Here is a 19,688-nt window from a genome sequence, read left to right as displayed (position 1 = left end):
GTGATTATATGCAAATACTAGTATCAGCCTCTCCGCTGTGTACTTAGCGTGCACCTGGATGTGTAAGCACTGACACGCTCACATCGGCACACCATTAACACTTGCATCTGCCCTATAGTAGGAGCAGTTTCTGTCTGACCTTTGTGGGCCTGGGAACTCACCCTCTTTCCCCAAAACTCTGCTAGCACGACAATGAGATGGACATCAGACCGCCTGTCACTCACCGCCATCACATTGCTGCTACGTTCCTGATGCCGTCTGTCCTGGACTTTGTGCAATACATGCACTGTAGGGGTTGTCGGGATTTCTCCAGTAAGTAAATGGGCAACTCTGAACAAGGCACGGCCTGCGATTTCACTACAAGGTTCTTCCTTGCTTATAACCTGTAGTTCCCCATACTGAGCAGGACAAAGTTGAATGGTCGGCTATGCAAGGTCCCAGCACGGTACAGATAGCCTGGTGTACATTGCAAGTACTCTTCATTAGTAACCAGGGTGCTCAGAAGAACTATTTCTTCCCCCTATACATGTAACCCCATCCCACCTGCAGCATATCCCTATACATGTGCTGACAGAGGACTTAAGCTGGCCATACATCAGAAAGATCGATCTTAAGATCGATTGCGCTCATGATTGTGTACAATTTCCCTTGAAATCCCCGGCAGTCCTTGGTGGTTTTTGGACACAATCTACTCACAATCCATCATACAATCCATCTGCTGCATGATTGTGTACACAAGATGTGCACACAATCCATCTTACTAATTGAGATTGTATGATTGGGTACAATATCTTTCTGATGTATGGCCACCTTTAAAGAGCTCTGTGCAGTATGGAATGAGGGCGATGTCACAGTGAGGACTCCTGTACAAAACACTATTGAGTCTGGTAAATGGCGTCCAACATGGGGCCTGTAAGAGTGCAGACATGTACACGTGCTTTCCGGCAATACCACATTGCACACGACCCTACCACGTCTGCATCACATCGCTATGCACAGCTGGAGGAATGGGCCTCTATGTGTGAAATCAATGTAGCAGTTCCATGGAGATACTGAACAAGTCACTGTAACGTCACAGAACCTTACTATTTATAGATAGAAGCTATTGCTCTCTGCAAATCACCCAGCTAAGCGTGATACAGATAGGGCAATTCTATTTCACATGGGGTGTTGCTATGGGCAACCAATCAGATACGATCTATTAACTTCTAATCTAGACGGTGCTAAATAAATAAGTGGATTCTGATTGGTTGCCCATGTGAACTACAACTCCCATCTTTGTAAGTTTCCCCCTGGCTGCTGAGTGCCTGTCTGTCATCTGTACAGATCCAATCATTTATTAGTTGCCGGTCTAAGCTGCAGCACCACAAAATAGCTGCATCATAATGATATTGTACTGGTTAGGTATAACGCAATTCAGTGACAAGGATACAATGTGTACTGGATCAGCCGCAACCACCAGTCCGCTGATAGTGTGCAGCCAGATTGGTTTCATTACCGTCATGCCCAATGCGGAGCCGGGACACATGTTCCTTCCAAATTACAAACAGACCTGACTGTACATGAAACATACAGCTCTCAGGAGACCCTGCCGGCCCCTCTCTGCCTCAGGCCTTGTGCACACAGACGTCACCGTACAGCACCGTGTTCTAAGGGCCTATTAGATGCTCTGCACTGCGCCAGCTGCAATGTAGCCTGCAGCAGATAAGAGCATTAATGCTCTGTGGGTTCCAACATCACCTCGCTGCACAGTACATTATGACATGTGCACTGGAAGCGCTTAGTGCTTCTGTATGTAAATTCCACAGCCATTGTATTATCTGTAGCCAGCACTAGGACCCTGCAGCCTGACCCTCTATATACTGTAATGCAGGGCTGGGGAACCTTTGGCCATCCAGCTGTTAATGAACATCACATCCAAGCATGCCCTGCCACAGTTTTGCTATTTGACCATGCCCAAACTGTTGCAGGGCATGCTGGGATGTGTAGTTCAACAACAGCTGGAGGGCCATCGCTGCTGCAAGGGGGCAGACCGGGCTCGCTGACGTCACTAAAGGGGGCGGGCTCGGGATGCAACGTCACTAAAGGGGGCCGCCCACCGCCGTCACTACAGGGGAAGTCCCTGAGCTGCCGGGGAAGCGCCGGCATCGCAACCTGCCTGGGCACACCGGTGGAACAGGCAGCAGGGTCTTTTAGCCGGGCATGGCTAGAGGGGCAGGGCGCATTTTGTCCTTAAAAAAATTGGGCAGGGTGCAGGGCCCCGCTAAAACAGCCTAGCGGGAACACTAGGGAGCGAGCCTTCCCAAGATCACAGCTTTATGTAAAATATAATGTAGCACCCGCCATATTTAAAAACCCATGCAGTTCCTCTTCCCAGCCTGGGGTGTCGCTGTCTGCTGTAGGGCTTCTAGCACAGTGTGGTCTGTATATCAGCACTGATATGCAAACCAGACCTGTGCTAGATACACAGCAGACAGCAACACCCCAGGCAGGGAAGAGGAACTGCATGGGTTTTCAAAGATGGTGGGTGCTAGAATGAACACTAACATACAGTATGTTCTCTGCCTGTATACAGGTTATGCAGCTTTAAATACACCAACATAAGAGGACAAAGTCTTTAGAAGGTGTAAAATAATAAACAGTTGGTGACGGTGATACGTTCTGTAACTTGCCAACAAATCTGACGTAATGTTTTACAACGAATTCTCAGGCACTTGTGCCACCTAGATACAGATTGTAAAACCAATTGGCAATGGTAATACAGGTACTGCATTGCGGCAAATCCCCCTCCCCCTACACGCAGTGGGGGACATGTCGACATGGACACCAAAATATTTTTTTGTGAAGAACTCATGTTGACCCTTTGGACTTTTTTATGTCAACCTATTGCATGTAGACTTCCGACGGTCTATAGACACTGTAGCTAATAATCCACACATGTAATAATAGGAATTGTGTAACTTTCCAATTGATGGCACAAGCGCTGGCTCCTAACATTAGGCAGAATTGTCACCTCCTCTGCTCATCCTCGCTCTAGCACCCGTCTCTGCTTCACTTTTCCATAACGGTTGCAAGGCACCAGATGACTGTGATAACTGACAGCTATAACCGGGCCTGACGGAACATAAAGCCGTCACACTACCGCAGATATCCGCTGTGGAACTCCAACTACTGGCTTCCTATGCTCTTACCTGTGCCCCAGGATCCCAGCATCCCTCACCGTACTGATACTATGCAGGTTTCATCATGTCCAAAGCTGTCTGCTCCCGGCACGCTCTAATTACACACTTCAAATTATATGGTGTCCCATAACCTGGAACATCACAGGGCACTGTGGCTGAGGCTCTCACACTATTTGGCACACTTGCTTATTTCAGATTATATCATAATTAGATTTAAAACTCCTGATGCACCTGTCAGATAGTAACACCTGCCTGTGGCAGGTACAATGCTGCTAGGAACCATACAGTGCGCGCAGCACCGACCCATCTATAGTGCAAAGTTTGGGAACGCGCAATACAGACGTCACACCCGAGTAATTTAAAACATGTAATGCAATTCCACAGCTGCATGGAGACTCGGAATTATCACCATCGGAAACATCCTAAAGAAACGGACATTCTGTAGAGCTGCTGAATTGAAGGGGAGAACTGGGAGATTAAGGGGGGTATTCAATCCCAGACGCTATTTGCCACGGGGGGGGGGGGGGGGGGGAATAGTGGCGGGCATCTATTCAATGCTGTCTTGACCAACAGCATTGAAGAGGCATCTAGGCAGAACGGACCCATTTTGGGGGCACATTTTGCCTGAGAACAGTGATGGATTGTGGCGATCACGGCCGGATCTCAACAATCCATGGCCGTTATTTGGCCACGCCCCCCCTTTGGACGATCTGCAGGTGGGACACTGAATCACGCCAGCCGTTTTGCGGTAGAGTAAAACATAAACAGGCCAGGGTCACGGCTGTCAGGACGTACCAACAGCCGCGACCCGGGATTGAATACTTTCCTAAGGTGGGGTGATTCAGGTTGGGTCGCTAGGCAGCGGTCTCCTCCTAATCTTCTGGGTACCATGCAAGGGGATGTAGGAGAACACATCCCCTCGCACGCAGCCGAAGGGGAGAGAAATAATTCCATGGTCTCCGGCCATCAAATGATTTCTCTCCCCTTCGGTAATCCGGAGTCCTTCTAAGAGGGGGCGGGTGATGACATCACGTGACATCAGACACACAGGACACCCCCCCCCCCCCCCGGCAGGCATCGGCCCCCCTACATTCCCAGGGGAAATCTCACTGTTTTTATGGGGGTGTTCATAAAACGCTGGCTGTTTCTCTGCTCCGGCCTCTGCCCGCCCCCCGGTCCTCCCTCCCCGCAGCACATCCGTCGCACCATCCCAGTGAAACACCTTTCTTATGAATTACCCAGCTCCCCACAGGTGATGGCAATCGTACATTACCAGGGAAGTCCAGGAACAGAGCACTGTCTCCCTCATGGAGAGGGTCAGGTAGGCAAGCATGATATAAGGCAGTCCAAATCGAAACGAAAATTAAATTGAATCGAACAGTGGTAACTGCATTCGATCCCGATGCCCAGCCCTACAGCATCGGGATCGAAAGCAGAAACAGACTTGGCAGGCAATTCGCCATCCTCCCCACGTGACCTCTCTCCCTGGCCGATGTTGGCATCCCCCTGGGTCCCGGCAACCGTCAATATCGAATCTGTATCGCCGGCCGTCGAGTCGGGCCGCGTGTACACCCACCGCATAACTACATGAACAGTTGCATAATGAGGTCACTTCCCAGTTTCTATTCTGCAGAGCTTGTGTCTACTCTTCACCTACACTCAGTGATAACACAACCTGGGCACAGGTAGCCAAAGGTTTGCTTACTACACGACATTGGAATCTCTATGCACGTTACATCTGCCCCATCTCAGTGCAGCATGGTGTTGGCCAATTGTATGTTTTTCCGCTTTGCTAACACACATCTTAGAAACATAGAATTTGACGGCAGATAAGAACCATTTGGCCCATCTAGTCTGCCCCTTTTTTACCCTTCAGGTAAACTCAACCCTTTTTAATCCTTATTTCTTTGTAAGGATATTCATATGCCTATCCCAAGCATGTTTAAATTGTTCTACTGTCTTAGCCTCTACCACCTCTGATGGGAGGCTATTCCACTTATCCACTACCCTTTCTGTGAAGTAATTCTTTCTAACATTTCCCCTGAACCTACCTCCCTCCAGTTTCAGTGCATGTCCTCGTGTTTTATTACTTGTTTTCCTTTGAAGAAAATTTCCCACCTGTACTATGTTAAAACCCTTGATATAGTACAGGTGGGAAATTTTCTTCAAAGGAAAACAAGTAATAAAACACGAGGACATGCACTGAAACTGGAGGGAGGTAGGTTCAGGGGAAATGTTAGAAAGAATTACTTCACAGAAAGGGTCTTCCTACTTATGTATAGGAACAAGAGACTGCTGATCACCCAGGATCCCGGCTTGCTCAGATAGACACCTCTATAGGGGGCTGTTCCCAACCACTCCTGCGGCATTCCCATGCGCCTCAGCATCTCAGATCCCAGCAACGGACAACAATAAAGCCTTTTAGACTGTGTTGTTTTCATTCCGTGCACAGGAATACATATCCAGACAATCTGCTTATTGTTATCAGCACTGAGATCACAGGAAAACCCCTTTCCAAGTCAGCGGCAGACACTGCAGTGCCAGGCAGGGAAGGGGGTGCATTTATTTATTCAGAAACTGAAAGGTGCTGGAGAAATGATTCTCGGAGGGGGACATTCTCCTGCAGAGACTTGGATTTCTCCAGCAGCCTGGTAGGGGGGGCTCAGACAGCAGGAGTCAGATCCCGCTAATTGATGACTTCCTCAGTCCCTCCCCTCCCTAGTATCCAGGCTTCCCTGTCCAAAACAATCAGAGGCCCAGGCGCAGGCCTTTTACAGGCAGGAAAATCATCTTTGTCACAGACCAGTCATTGCTGCACACTGGTGCAAAACTCCCAACACCGAAATATTCTCTCCCAGCACAGGCTGAAGGTCAAAACAGCATTACAGCCGCTGTACCAGCAATAAACAGGCCACTGGTACACTCGTGGGCCCAAACGCATTACCCGCTGAGATTACACACCAGCGCGATGTCAGCAAATGTGGTCACTAGATTTCAAGCAACACAATTTTGTTGGGAATCAATTAGCCTACCAGTATATTTTTGGATTGTGGGAGGAAACCGGAGTACCCGGAGGAAACCCACGCAAGCACGGGGAGAATATACAAACGCCGCACAGTTAGAGCCATGGTGGGAATGGAACCCATGACCTCAGTGCTGTGAGGCAGTAATGCTAACCATTACACCATCCGTGCTGCCAATCAGCTTCCAACTTTGAGACAAATGACAGTTACAGTAGGAGCTGGTTGGCGTCATCATTCACATTGACTTAAGGCCCCCATACACCAGAAATGTATTGGTGAGTTGGGGAATTGGGGACAACATGTTTCATGTCCCTGATAAATTGGTAAAGTGACTGTAGAAATACCATATTATGTTGGGTGCCACAAATCCAAAACAATATTACAGCCGATAGATACTGTATATAGGTATATGGATAGAGGTCTGTTTGGGATGCTTGCCATCGGAATACCAATGCCAGGATCTCAGCACTGGTGAGAATACCGGCGCCGGAATACCAACAGTCGGCATACAGAACCTGCATATGCCGGAGCTGGTTAGGCATGGTGGTCAGGACTAGGCAGTAAAGGTCCATACGCTGTCAGCGGGGTGGGGGCTATGCAAAGCCGTCCTCAAAGCCGCTCATCGGCAATGATGCGGGAACGCTCATTTATCGTATCGCTAATCCTCTATAGCATACCATACATTGTCGGTTCTAGGTGAATCGCAGAGGACTAATCCATGGCCATCTTTAGGGATATTTCACAGAAAAAAATTGTCTGACGGCAAAATACCGGATGTTTTTTTTTTTTTACGTTGTTTAATTTCAGTGAAAGTAACAAATACTTGGCGCGGCCACCGTGTTATAGCCGTGATAACCGCTGACTGACGGCTGCCGTGTCTCTTCACTGTTGTACCACGCAACAACAGCTCAAATTGACATGGCACAAAACTTTCCATCAGTTACATGTGAAATAGCCCTGAAGGTTAAGGCACCCATACAGGTTCCCGACAGAACTGGCAGAGAAATCGTCCCAAATCGGGTCAGTGTGATGTCCTCTCAGGTCAGATACGCAGTCCCATGCGCACATCGGACCAGCATGCGGGTCTGACCTCCGACCTCCGTCCCTGCGGAGGGCCGGGCGGGGACCAGGGGTCGTATAAAGTACTGATCTGTGCTGAGAAATCAGATGAAAATCTCATGTGTTTTACCTCCGATTCGATGCCTGGTTTCGTGCGCATCGGGTTGGAGGATGTGATCATCATGGCTGCCACAAGGATATATCGGATACAGCAGCCATAACTGGGATTGCATACGATACATCGTATGCAAAAGGACAGCATACAGTGTATCGAATCCCTAGTGGATGGGCACCAAAGGGGAATGTTATGCTGGGGGGATGGGGGGGGGTTAGGATATTACACACACACACATATGAAAAAAAAAAACACTAGAGCACGCTGAGCCTTGTAGTCCCCCAACAACAAATGCCGGGACATTGCAGCATACACACACACAGCCGGGCAGCAGCCATACCTGACAGCCGGGGAGCTGCTCTGGTACCGGGCCGCTCTCCGCAGGGCCATGATCCCGGCTCTCTATGTGGCGCTGTCTCCGTCCCCTATCACACGGTATGCCCGCCGTGTCCCGTCCTCAGCATGTCCCCGTTACACCGATGCTGCTGTCCGTCCTCCTCCTCCTCCAGTCCCGGCTCTCTCTGACCTCTCGTTCACTGCGACGCGCGCTCCCGACGCCTCCTCCTCCTCATCCGCGCGCCCCCGCCTCTCTCTCTCTCTCTCTCTCTCTCTCTCTCTCTCTCTCTCTCTCTCTCTCTCTCTCTCTCTCTCTCTCTCTCTCTCTCTCTCTCTCTCTCTCTCTCTCTCTCTCTCTCTCTCTCTCTCTCTCTCTCTCTCTCTCTCTCTCTCTCTCTCTCTCTCTCTCTCTCTCTCTCTCTCTCTCTCTCTCTCTCTCTCTCTCTCTCTCTCTCGACAGTGACAGGCGCAGTCCCGGGGAGGAGGAAGCGGGAACGCGGGCGCGCGACCTCGTGATGCCCCGCAGTTGCCTAGGCAGCCAGTCATGTGATCTGTGACCTGGGCCCCCTGCCTGTGTAGTTATTCTATACCGGCCTTGCTATTATTGCTGTTGTTATTATTATTATGATTATTGTCATTATGATTATTATTTTATTATTATTAATATTTGTGCATAGCATACACACTTGCTGCCGAACAACAACACTGGGCCGTATTCAATGCGACCGCCGTGGGGGTTAAACGGCGGGGATCGATGAAAACGTTTAACCCCCGTGCCAGCCACTCACTGTATTTGATGTTCTGGGGGAACCCTCGCTGTCAGATGATGACAGCGAGGATTCCCCCAAACAGTGAGGTTTGCGGCTAATGCAGGGAGCCCGCTGCATTTAGCCGTGAGCCTTGGAAATGGCGTGTGCATGGGGGTCAGTTGAACACTGACCCTGCGAGCTGTGACAGCGACCAATCTGCACTGCTTGCTGTCACAGCTCGCAAAATGTATTGAGTATACCCCACTGAGCGATTTAATTAACGACAGCTCAGAAGTGCTTCCCACAGCCCGAAAAAATGCTGCTACATGTTCCCAGCTGCTGCTCGGAAGTACCCCGCTGCCCGCCCGCCCGCCACCACCACCACCACCAGCTGGCCAGACCCTGCCTCATGGGGAAGGAGGTCCGAGGTCGGGTGGTCGGACGGCCAGCAGGTCCGATGCGTGGTCCCTGAGGGGAATTCAAACTGAGACGATTTGGGCCTGATAGAAAATCGGCGATGTCTAAATTGACAATGACTTGGTTGACCACAAATGGTCAACTGTGACTAGTTAGACTGCAGCGTTTCTAGATCGACAGTAACAGAAAATCGACACAAACATAGTCGACAGTGAAAAGGTGGACACGAGTTTTTTTAAAAAATTGTGTCTATGTCGACAAGTATAACGTGTGCTCTGGCAGCGTCAATGCGCTTTATTCTCCCTCTACGTCCACTGGAATGGTAAAAAAACTTGTGTCAGCCATCGGCCTTTGGATGTGTTGACCTTCTGTCAATGTCGATTTAGTGCACGCTGACCATTTTTAGGCGTCTAAACAGTCATTCTTGATCTAGACATCGTTGATCCGTTAACCGTATACGGTTTAAATCATAAGTCTCCCGGAGTACAGGGATAATATGGTACAGTAAGTACAATAGGGGGTGATTCAATAATAATTGGTCCCCAGCATATTTGCTCTGCGCATGAGAGTATTTACACTTGTACCAATGACTGCTGGGGGCGGGTGGCTGACGTCACATGATGCGGTGACCACCAACACAAATCAGTCAGTTCAGTTCAGACTGTGAGGTAGATTTATTAAGCTCGGTGAAGTGATAACGTGTCTGGTTTTTATCACAGGCCAATCAGCTCCTAACTGTACCTGTCATTTTTCTAACCAAGCCTGTAACTTCAGAGTTAGGATTTGATTGGCCAGTGATAAATAAAAACGGGACACTTTATCACTTCACCGAGCTAAATAAATCTGCCCCTGAGTTTTATTTTTTGGCGACCATTGAATGATTTGGTACTCCCAATGATGGTACTCTTTACCTAGAATGGCCACAATCGCGGGCATCGTGGCTAATTTATAATGGCATGTGCGATGACCGCGATTTTACATAGGGAATAATGTGAAATGTATATTGACCGCGATGCCCGCGATTTTACATAGGGAATAATGTTAAATTACAATGACCGCGATGGCCGCGATTTTACATGTTAAATGGATAATTGAACTCAATTTAAATAGGGAACAATGTTAAAGGCACCCTGAAGTGTGAAATGGCCCCCCAATTGTTAACGCCACCCCACGAGCAACGTGAACCCGAAGCGTGGCGAGCGCAGCGAGCCCACGAGGGGCGGCGGTACGCGTCCTCCGACTTTTTCATACCCCCACTATCCACGTCGGCGTGGAGTTGAGAATAGAAAGTGTGGCGAGATACCTGTGAAGCCTGCGAAGGTACGCGGATACCTGTGAAGGTATCCACGTCCCCTCGCGGGGCTTGCTGCGCTCGCCACGCTTCGGGCTCGGTGGCTCGCTGCGCTCGCCACACTTTCTATTCTCAACTCCACGCGACGTGGATAGTGGGGGTATGAAAAGGTCGGAGGACGCGTACCGCCGCCCCTCACGGGCTCGCTGCGCTCGCCACGCTTCGGGTTCACGTTGATCGTGGGGTGGCGTTAACAATTGGGGGGGGGGGGATTTCACACTTCAGGGTGCCTTTAACATTGTTCCCTATATAAATTGGGTTCAATTGCACATTTAACATTGTTCCCTATTTAAATTGAGTTCAATTATCCATTTAACATTATTCCCTATGTAAAATCGCGGGAATCGCGTCGGTCGCATCGCATGCGTTTTTAGCCGCATGCGATGCGACCGACGCAATTTTTTTTTCTCGCGATGCCCGCGATCTAAATCGCTGTGGCCGTTCTAGGTAAAGAGTACCAATGATTTCTCTCGCCCATTTGGCCGGATGGCGTTTCAGGGATCTCTTATTATTTTCACTTTTGGGCATTCTGTAAGGAACTCTTCTTAATTACTTTTTTCACAATTAAATTAGTTTAAACAAAAAAAAAAAATTCCACCCAAATAATGTATAACATTTCATGTATCTTTTTCCAGATGATGTTTTTCTGTCATATTCCGTCTGTCTCTGCAGTATGCCGGTGTATCTTTATCCAGCACCTGCGTACATGCATAGTATAAACGCAGAGGACGCCACTGACACCTGTGTGCACGTGTTACGGCATGCACTGTAAGCACCCAGAGGGACATTTAACAGCCTCTGATGGCTGAATCTGCCAATCTCCAAAACAAAATGAACATGACCTTAAAGTTTAACTAAACATAATTGTTGACCAGCTGCGTGCTTGTATAGTAAGAAAGGGGGGAAGGGGGGGTGGATTATTAGATAGACAGCCAGTAGGTCGACCCCAAAAGGTCAACATGCAATAGGGTCAAAAGGTCGACCTGGGAAAGGGCAATAGGGTCAAAAGTTGGACATGAAAAAGGTAGACACATGAATAGGGCATCATGAGTTTTTCAAACTTTTTGGGGTGTCAATGTCGACAACTGTGTAACGTGTGCCCTGGCATGGCTCACTTCGCTTCACTTTATATTCTCCCACATGCAGGGGCGTAACCAGATATTCCTAGGCCCCATAGCAAAAGTTTGTAAGGACCACCTATTTAGCAACTGATGGTAATAAATGTATGGTACTTGTTTCCTAGCACGGCCACCCCGATTTACATCGGGGTGGTCGTGTCGGAAAAATCGGGTCGATCGCATCGCATGCGATTTGGTCGCATGCGATGCGATCGACGCGACCGACCGATTTTGGACCCGATTTTTTTATTGAATGAAATGTAAATCGGGTCCCTGAGACCCGATTTTACATTGGATTCAATGTAAAATATTCCCAACCCCCCCAAATTTAACGCCGTAAACCCCACCCCACGATAGACGCCAACCCGAAGCGTGGCGAGCGCAGCGAGCCCGCGAGGGGCGGCGGTGCGCGTCCTCCGACCTTTTCATTCCCCTACTATCCACGTCGGCGTGGAGTTGAGAATAGAATAGTGTGGCGAGCGCAGCGAGCCACCGAGCCCGAAGCGTGGCGAGCGCAGCGAGCCCCGCGAGGGGCCGCGTATACCTGTGAAGTTATACGCGTCCCCTCGCGGGGCACGCTGCGCTCGCCACGCTTCGGGCTCAGTGGCTCGCTGCGCTCGCCACACTATTCTATTCTCAACTCCACGCCGACGTGGATAGTAGGGGAATGAAAAGGTCGGAGGACACGCACCGCCGCCCCTCGCTGCGCTCGCCACGCTTCGGGTTGGCGTCTATCGTGGGGTGACGACGGGGACATCTATAATGTGAAATGGGTCAATTGGCCCATTTCACATTTTTCACATTTTCTCACGATTTCAATGTTAAAAAATATTTTAACATTGAAGCCTATGGAAAAATCGGGGGCATCGCGTCGGGACCAATGTTAATGGTCCCGACCGACGTGATGCCCCCGATATTTTACCTTTCCCGACACGATTTCAATGTTAAAATATTTTTTAACATTGAAGCCTATGGGGAAATCGCGTCGGTCGCGTCGGGACCAATGTTAATGGTCCCGACCGACGCAATGCCCCCGATATTGTGTCCTAGCCGGCAAAATGGACCTGATTTCAAAGGAAATCGGGTCCATCGTATGGATCGTGTACCTTAACTTAAAGGTACACGATCATTACGATTGTGGCCGTGCTAGGAAACAAGTACCAAATGTATATAGCACATATAATTTAGACTGTAAAGATGGGCCCCCGTCAGCTCTGGGCCCCATAGCAGCTGCACCCCTTGCACTTATGTAAGTTACACCCTTGACGACATGGAGAGTGAATTAAGAACATGTCAGTTTAAAAAGAACAGCATGAAAAACTCATGCGGCAAAGTACTAAGGTCATGAGTTTGGTTCCCACCACGGCCCTCTGTGTGGAGTTTGTATATTTCTCCCTTTTGTGTCAAGTCTGCGAAATTCGCACAGTTGCGAGTCTACCAGAATAAATCCCATAGTGTAGTGTGTACCCAGCGTAATGCAGATAATTACATATAACAACAATGATGCACATGGGCACAGCAGGCAGGGCGCAGTATTGCTGGGGTATGCATTAGCGGGTTGGGATCGTTTGGTCTACAGCAAGTTGGTCAACACTCATTAGGTCGACATGGGAAAAGGTTGACATGGGAAAAGGTCTACATGGGACAATGTCGACATGGGTTAAGGGCGACAGGTCAATGGCTCGACACAAGCATTAGGTCAACAGTGTCTAGGTCGGCAGTTAAAAGGTCGACATGGGGGTTTTCACTGGATTTTTTTACCCGAATGTCGACAGTTTCCAGTGCACCGCATCCCCTCACCATGCTTCGGGCAGTCTACCAGAAGCCCCCCCCCACACACACACACACACACACCTACTGCGGCACTACAAGGCCCAGCGTTCCTTGGAGAGTGACAGGCTGAAGGTAGGGGCACTGACATGTGTACCGCTACCTACGCTGCTGTGCGCGCACACGCGCTGCCCCAGCCCACGACACCAGGGCGAGCCCCCGACCCTCACGGTCACGCCTATATATTATAACGGCCGAGTAAAAGCGCGAGCGCCTGAAATATTAGCTGCCCTGGCAACGGGCTGTACCACTTCTCGCTGCCACTAGGGGGGCACCGGCACTGCTTTATAAAAAAAAAAAAACGGCACCGGGACTGCCCGTGCTAGAATCAACTGACTCTCCGTGCTAGCAGTGGGCGCGTTTGTGCGAGGCTGACATCGGGAGCAGTGTATGCAGGGCTGGGAGGGGACCGGTGCTGGTGTGATGGCGGCTGCGAAACGTGGTACATTCCCATATAAACACAGCGCTGTCTCCAGGGTCACTGCCACTGTCACCATCATCAACAAACTCACTCATCTGTCTCATCTCAGTGCTGCTGCTGCTGCTGCTGCACTGCACTGCACTGCATTGCTCCCTACTGACTGTCCATGCGTACTGATCCCTACTGCCTGTGCTCCCTCCCTAGTGCTCACTCATCCCTACTCACTGATCCCTACTGCCTGTGCTCACTCATCCCTACTCACTGATCCCTACTGCCTGTGCTCACTCATCCCTACTCACTGATCCCTACTGCCTGTGCTCACTCATCCCTACTCACTGATCCCTACTGCCTGTGCTCACTCATCCCTACTCACTGATCCCTACTGCCTGTGCTCACTCATCCCTACTCACTGATCCCTACTGCCTGTGCTCACTCATCCCTACTCACTGATCCCTACTGCCTGTGCACACTCATCCCTACTCACTGATTCCTACTCCCTGTGCTCACTCATCCCTACTCACTGATCCCTACTTCCTGTGCTCACTCATCCCTACTCACTGATTCCTACTGCCTGTGCTCACTCATATTTACTGCTCAAACTCACTGATCCCTACTGCCTGTGCTCACTAGTTCTCACTCATCTCTACTGTCCATACTCACTGATTCCTACTGCCTGTACTTACTGATCCCTACTGCATGTACTCACTAGTGCTCACTCATCCCGACTTAGGGGTTTATTCTAGTTCATTCTTTCTGACAAAATCCTTCTTAGATGGACAAAACCATGTGCACTGCAGGGGGGCAGATGTAACATGTGCAGAGAGAATTAGATTTGGGTGAGTTATTTTGTTTCTGTGCAGGGAAAATACTGACTGCATGATTTTACACTTCAATATAGATCTCACTTTGAAGAAAAACCCCACCCAAATCTAATTATCTCTGCACAAGTTACATCTGCCCCACCCACAGTGCACATGGTTTTGTCCATCTAAGAAGGATTTTGTCAGAAAGAATGGACTAGAATAACCCCCTTACTGATCCCTACTGCCTGTGCTCACTAGTGTTCACTCATCCCTACTCAGTGATTCCTACTGCCCATGCTCACTTATCCCTACTGCAGTGCCCAGACTCACATCAGGTGCTCGATGATCCCTACTGTCCGTACTAACTTAAGTGCGTACACACGATTAGATGTGAAATTTGATTTAATATGCCATTCGATTCAATTTCAATTCAATTTCTACTATATACTCTTGCCTGCCTATTTGATTTAGACTAAACGTGAATGCACATCGGAATCGAATCTGCATGAAACGCTGCTAAAAGCATTCGATAGGCATTACATTTTTACTCGATTTTGCTTCTATAAGCAAAATCGAATAGAAAAATAGAGAAAATCTCACCTTGTATGGGCACCAATGCACCATTATCCCTACTGCCTGTACTCACTAATTCCCAAACAGTAGCCCTGTACACATGCATCGATTCTTCCTGATTTGATTTTGCTTATAAAAGCAAAATCGAATCCTAAACGAAATCGAATGGTTTTTGTGTCACTTTCGATATACGTTCCATTCGATGCGCGCTTCCGTTTTCACAAAATCGAACAAAAAAATCTACTGTGCAGCCATGGAAATATCGAATTCGATCTAGTAAATCGAATGTGTACAATGTACCATGAATGTATATCGAATTCAATATCGAATTCGATATCTAATGCAAAAGTACAGATCTAATGCCAAATCGAATGGAAAGATCTAATGCCAGATCTAATAGAAAATCAAATCTAACATCGAATCAAAAGCAAATCGATGTCTGTGTACAGGGCTTGACTCACTAGTCACTAGTGGTCCCTATCCCTACTCACTAGTGGTCACTTCTAATTAGCTTGAATCTATGTACACACACTTCGTTTTGCTTTAGATTCGATGTTAGATTCAATTTTCTATTAGATCTGGCATTAGATCTTCCCTTTCAATTTGGCATTAGATCTGTACTTTTCATTAGATTTTGATATCGAATTCGATTTACATTCATGGTACATTGTACACATTCGATTTGCTGGATCGAATTCAATATTTTCTTGGCTGCACAGTCTATTTTTCTTTTCAATTTTGAGAAACCATTCGATGTGGATTCGATTTTGCTTCTATAAGCAAAATTGAATCGAAAACAGAGACAAATTGAAGCCTGTGTATCCAGCTTTACTCATATTGATCACCTAATTGCAGTGTGTGCACTTGGGTGTAGGGAGAGTGCACATGTATGCAAAGCCTTAAGGTGCGTACACACGGGGCAATATGATCGCTGGCATGTATTGCTCAGTGTCCCGTTTTCATCTGCGACCAGAGATGGTCGCTGATGAAAATGACACACTGCGGGGAGAAGAGACAGTCGCTGGTCAGAGGAACTAGCTCCTCCAACCAGCGACCACTAGGCGGCTGAAAATGGGAGCGCGCACCTGGCGATTTTTTTGCCGGTGCACAGTCCAATCGCTGGCAATATGGTCGCTCAGCAACCATATTGCCAGTGATAAGTGTCCCGTGTGTACACAGCTTTAAGGTTTCCATCCAGCATGTAGTTATTTCAGACCCCTGAAGAAGACTTTCATTAGCGCTCAGTATGCATCAGCTGTCAGTCAGGGTGGAGGCAGAATCGGATGGTGAGATCACTACACCTTATACCGGTACCTCTACGCTATGGTTCCATCTGTGTCCACCATCTGTGTGTATGTCTAGGAGATTAGACTACACTAGGGACGGACATTGAAAGCCCACCATCAAAAGATGGCTGGGCATCCGCCATTGAATCTTTCAATGCGATGGTCACCGACAATGTATTCGATACGACAAAAAATTTATATGATTGGTGCATGCACAAAAAAAGCCCTTTCTTGCGCATGCCCAAATATCTTTCAGCCTGGCCACACATGCGCAGAATCACTGCAGCATGGCTGGCTGGTGGGTGGGACCATCGGAACACCATCAAATATTAACCATTTGATGGTGGTAAACATCGGAATGCCGCCATCGAATGGTGAAAACACTACCATTGAAACAAACAAATTGATGGTAGTGAAATATCACAATGCGATGTCCATCCCTAGACTGCATGCCCCAATGCGTCAGGGACGGGCAACTATTCTCTGTACAGCACTGTGTAATAACTCTGCGCTATATGAATACACCACTGTGATATATTTGATTGTGGAGCCGCACCCTGTAGGATCAGTGGCAGGTACTATAGCTTGTGTTTCAGTAGGATGTCCAATAACCCTTTCACAGGCCACACCCCCTTTACCCATGACCACGCCTCCTTTCCAATTTTGTATCGGTATTTGCCCTTCAGATGTTGGCGGGTATGCTGTTCCCGGGATGTTGCCTTCACGCTGGACCCATGTCTGCCCCACAGGTCACTCCCTTGAGGCGGAACCCTGTAGACCAGGCATGTCCAACGTTGGCCCTCCAGATGTTGTGAAACTACACATCCCAGCATGCTTTGCCACAGTTTTGCTATTAGGAGAATGCTAAAACTATTGTAAAGCATGCTGGGATGTGTAGTTTCACAACATCTGGAGGGTCAACGTGGGACATGCCTGCTGTAGACAGAGCCAATCAGCAGTTTTTAAATCCTGGTTGGTCCTGGGAATATCCCTGGAATGACCGGGGTTGTAGAATTTTGCTGTCAATCATCGCACTTGTGCAGCCAGCTTATGGACAGTCTGCAAATCGGACCAGCGACGATATGTCTGTGAACTACGTCGTTCACACACATATCACTGGTACATACCAGGCGACGGACCAGCGATATATCGACCTTTCAATTGAACGGCACCTATAGAGCTATAACAGATGGAGCGGCGTTTGTTGCAGCAACTCATATAAAACAATTGAGGAGTAAATGGGTAATTTGTGCTATTTAGTGTCCTCTGATTAGTCTACCTGTGTGTAGCCTGGCCCATTCTGTATTATGGCCCCTCGCACCGTACTCTGCAATACATTCCACTCCAACTGTACCTGCAGAGGGGAGGGCTAGATGTAAAATGATATTTAAACTGGTGAGAGCACTTACCTGTGCATAGTCAGGGTTGTTACGGTAAGTCCGTATAAGACGTTGGTGTCAGGTACAGTGATTTAAGAGGTGCTGTCAGCTCCTATGTAATCTCTCAGTCAGCGACAGGATCAGGATTCAAAACATGCGACCTGGTCCCATCCCCATAGATACGAGGCAGCTGGATCCTGCTGTATATAGGTGTAATGACAAAAATGTGCACTGATCTGTTCTGACATGTCCAGCACTGGGGCACAATACGCCGGTGGCCAGGCTGATAATGTGCGTTCCTTGCAATAGAAGTCGCTTATAACTAATACGATGTATGGAATGAGATGTATTATTGCATTCCCTATCCACAGCAACCAGAGTAGCCCAGAACAGCGTTCTGAAGTTGGTTACCGCACGCTGACATATTTAAATACTAGCTGACCCTCCCGGTGTTGCCAGGGAAAACCTTGGGGGTTTTTTATTTCCAAAATTGCTGAAAATGTTAATCTTGCGCTGTGCCAAAAACCTAAGATTGTAGTTTGTTAAAGCCTCCACCATGATGTTAGAATGTGTTTGCATTGATGCTTAATGACGGCAATGAAATCAGCTGTGGTGTTGTTGTTTGAAACACAACGCTCCTGAGTTGATAACTTGTGTGTCGATGAATTCCACATCCACTCCTGAGGTTTAGCACCTATGACATACCCTCCAAGATCTAAGGGTCAGAAATCGGTACAAAATCAGAAAGGGGCGTGGCCACGGGAAAGGGGGTGTGGTCACACCTCCATTTCTATACTTTCAATGGTACAGTTTCTAGGGTGTGTAATTACAGGAGCTGAGTGCGTGGTGACCAGTTTGGGCGTTACTTACGTTGCCATAATTGATTAAAAATTCACCGCTCCCCTGCCACTGCCGCTCCCCTGCCCACTGCCACCACAGAGTTGCTGCAGCAGTCTCTGGCATCTGGAGATCTGTAAAACGCATGCACGGGGAATCTCTACCAAACAGTGGGGCAGCCCCTAAGTGCTGGAGCAGGTCCAAGGGCCCGTCCACGTGACGTCATGACGTGACGCACGCTACACAGACCACAATGCACCACTTGGAACGGGTGCACTGGGCAAAATTCTTCCCTACACCCGCCGGTCCAATCCACCGATCCAGCCATCGCAAGCAGCAACGGGTGCATTCATAATGTTTGGTCGATGGGCATGAGCGCTGTATGTATTTGTTTGAATGTTATGAGTGTAAGAAGTTGAAGAATAAGACTGAGATGAAGATTTCATCTGCAGTGGCCCTCACCGCAGAGAGGGGCCAACTCCAGCCCCTGACCTCACTGACTTTCTTCCCTCGCCACCCCCCATGATGCCGCTCCAGCCAGTGCCCCTGTCATGCTGGCCCAGCCCCACAGGGACAGCCTCTGGATCCATCCATGATGTAGAGAAGTCAAGATGGCATTGTTGATTGCTGCCTAGGATCTGTGCCACCCAGCCACAATATGTACCCCGTGTCTCCCCGTCTTGTCCCATATCTGTAGTTTTTACTTGTTTACCTAGCTGGCTGTTGCAATGACCAAGTGGCGCCACTGAATGGCTTCCTGGGCGCTGCGCAGCACAGCAAATATATGTTCCTCATGTCCGTGTCTATCATTATTATTATATTTTTATTTATAAGGCGCCACAAGTGGTCCGCAGCGCCGTACATATAGAACACATTAGAAGAGTACATGGTACACAGAACTAGGCATAACACAATTAAAGCAGGGTTGCCGACTCTCCCGGAATGGCCGGGAGTCTCCCGAAAATCAGGACCCTCTCCCGGCCCCCCGGAAGGGTGGGCAACCCTCCCGGATTCAGGGGGGACCCCCACCCCCTGCGACCCGGATCGCAGCATTACACAATTGCGTCATTTTTGCCCCGCCCCCTCCAAGGAGATCCGTGAATTCGGCATTTTGTCATCATGGGGGTGGGGCTTAGTGACATCACACTTAAGCCCCACCCCCTGAGCGGCTGCTGGAACTCTCCTCTCCGGGCTTCTCCCGGAGAGGAG

At 48.8% G+C, this 19,688-nt stretch overlaps 1 protein-coding gene across 1 annotated transcript in view; it reads right to left on the bottom strand.

Moving 5' to 3' along the window:
• Positions 1-7,964, bottom strand: part of DNAAF9 (dynein axonemal assembly factor 9) — an 83,059-nt gene extending 75,095 nt beyond the window's left edge. The window contains exon 1 of the mRNA XM_083185662.1: positions 7,720-7,964. Within this exon, the coding sequence (XP_083041788.1) occupies positions 7,720-7,769 (50 nt within the window). The 5' untranslated portion in view covers positions 7,770-7,964. The remainder of the gene's footprint in view (positions 1-7,719) is intronic.
• Positions 7,965-19,688: the final 11,724 nt, after the last annotated feature.

Source organism: Crinia signifera, chromosome 1, assembly GCF_055691185.1.
Source record: "Crinia signifera chromosome 1, ASM5569118v1, whole genome shotgun sequence".
Classification (NCBI taxonomy): Eukaryota; Metazoa; Chordata; class Amphibia; order Anura; family Myobatrachidae; genus Crinia; species Crinia signifera.
The sequence above is the reverse complement of the archived record's forward strand: the minus strand, read 5'-3'. Positions and strand labels throughout refer to the sequence as shown.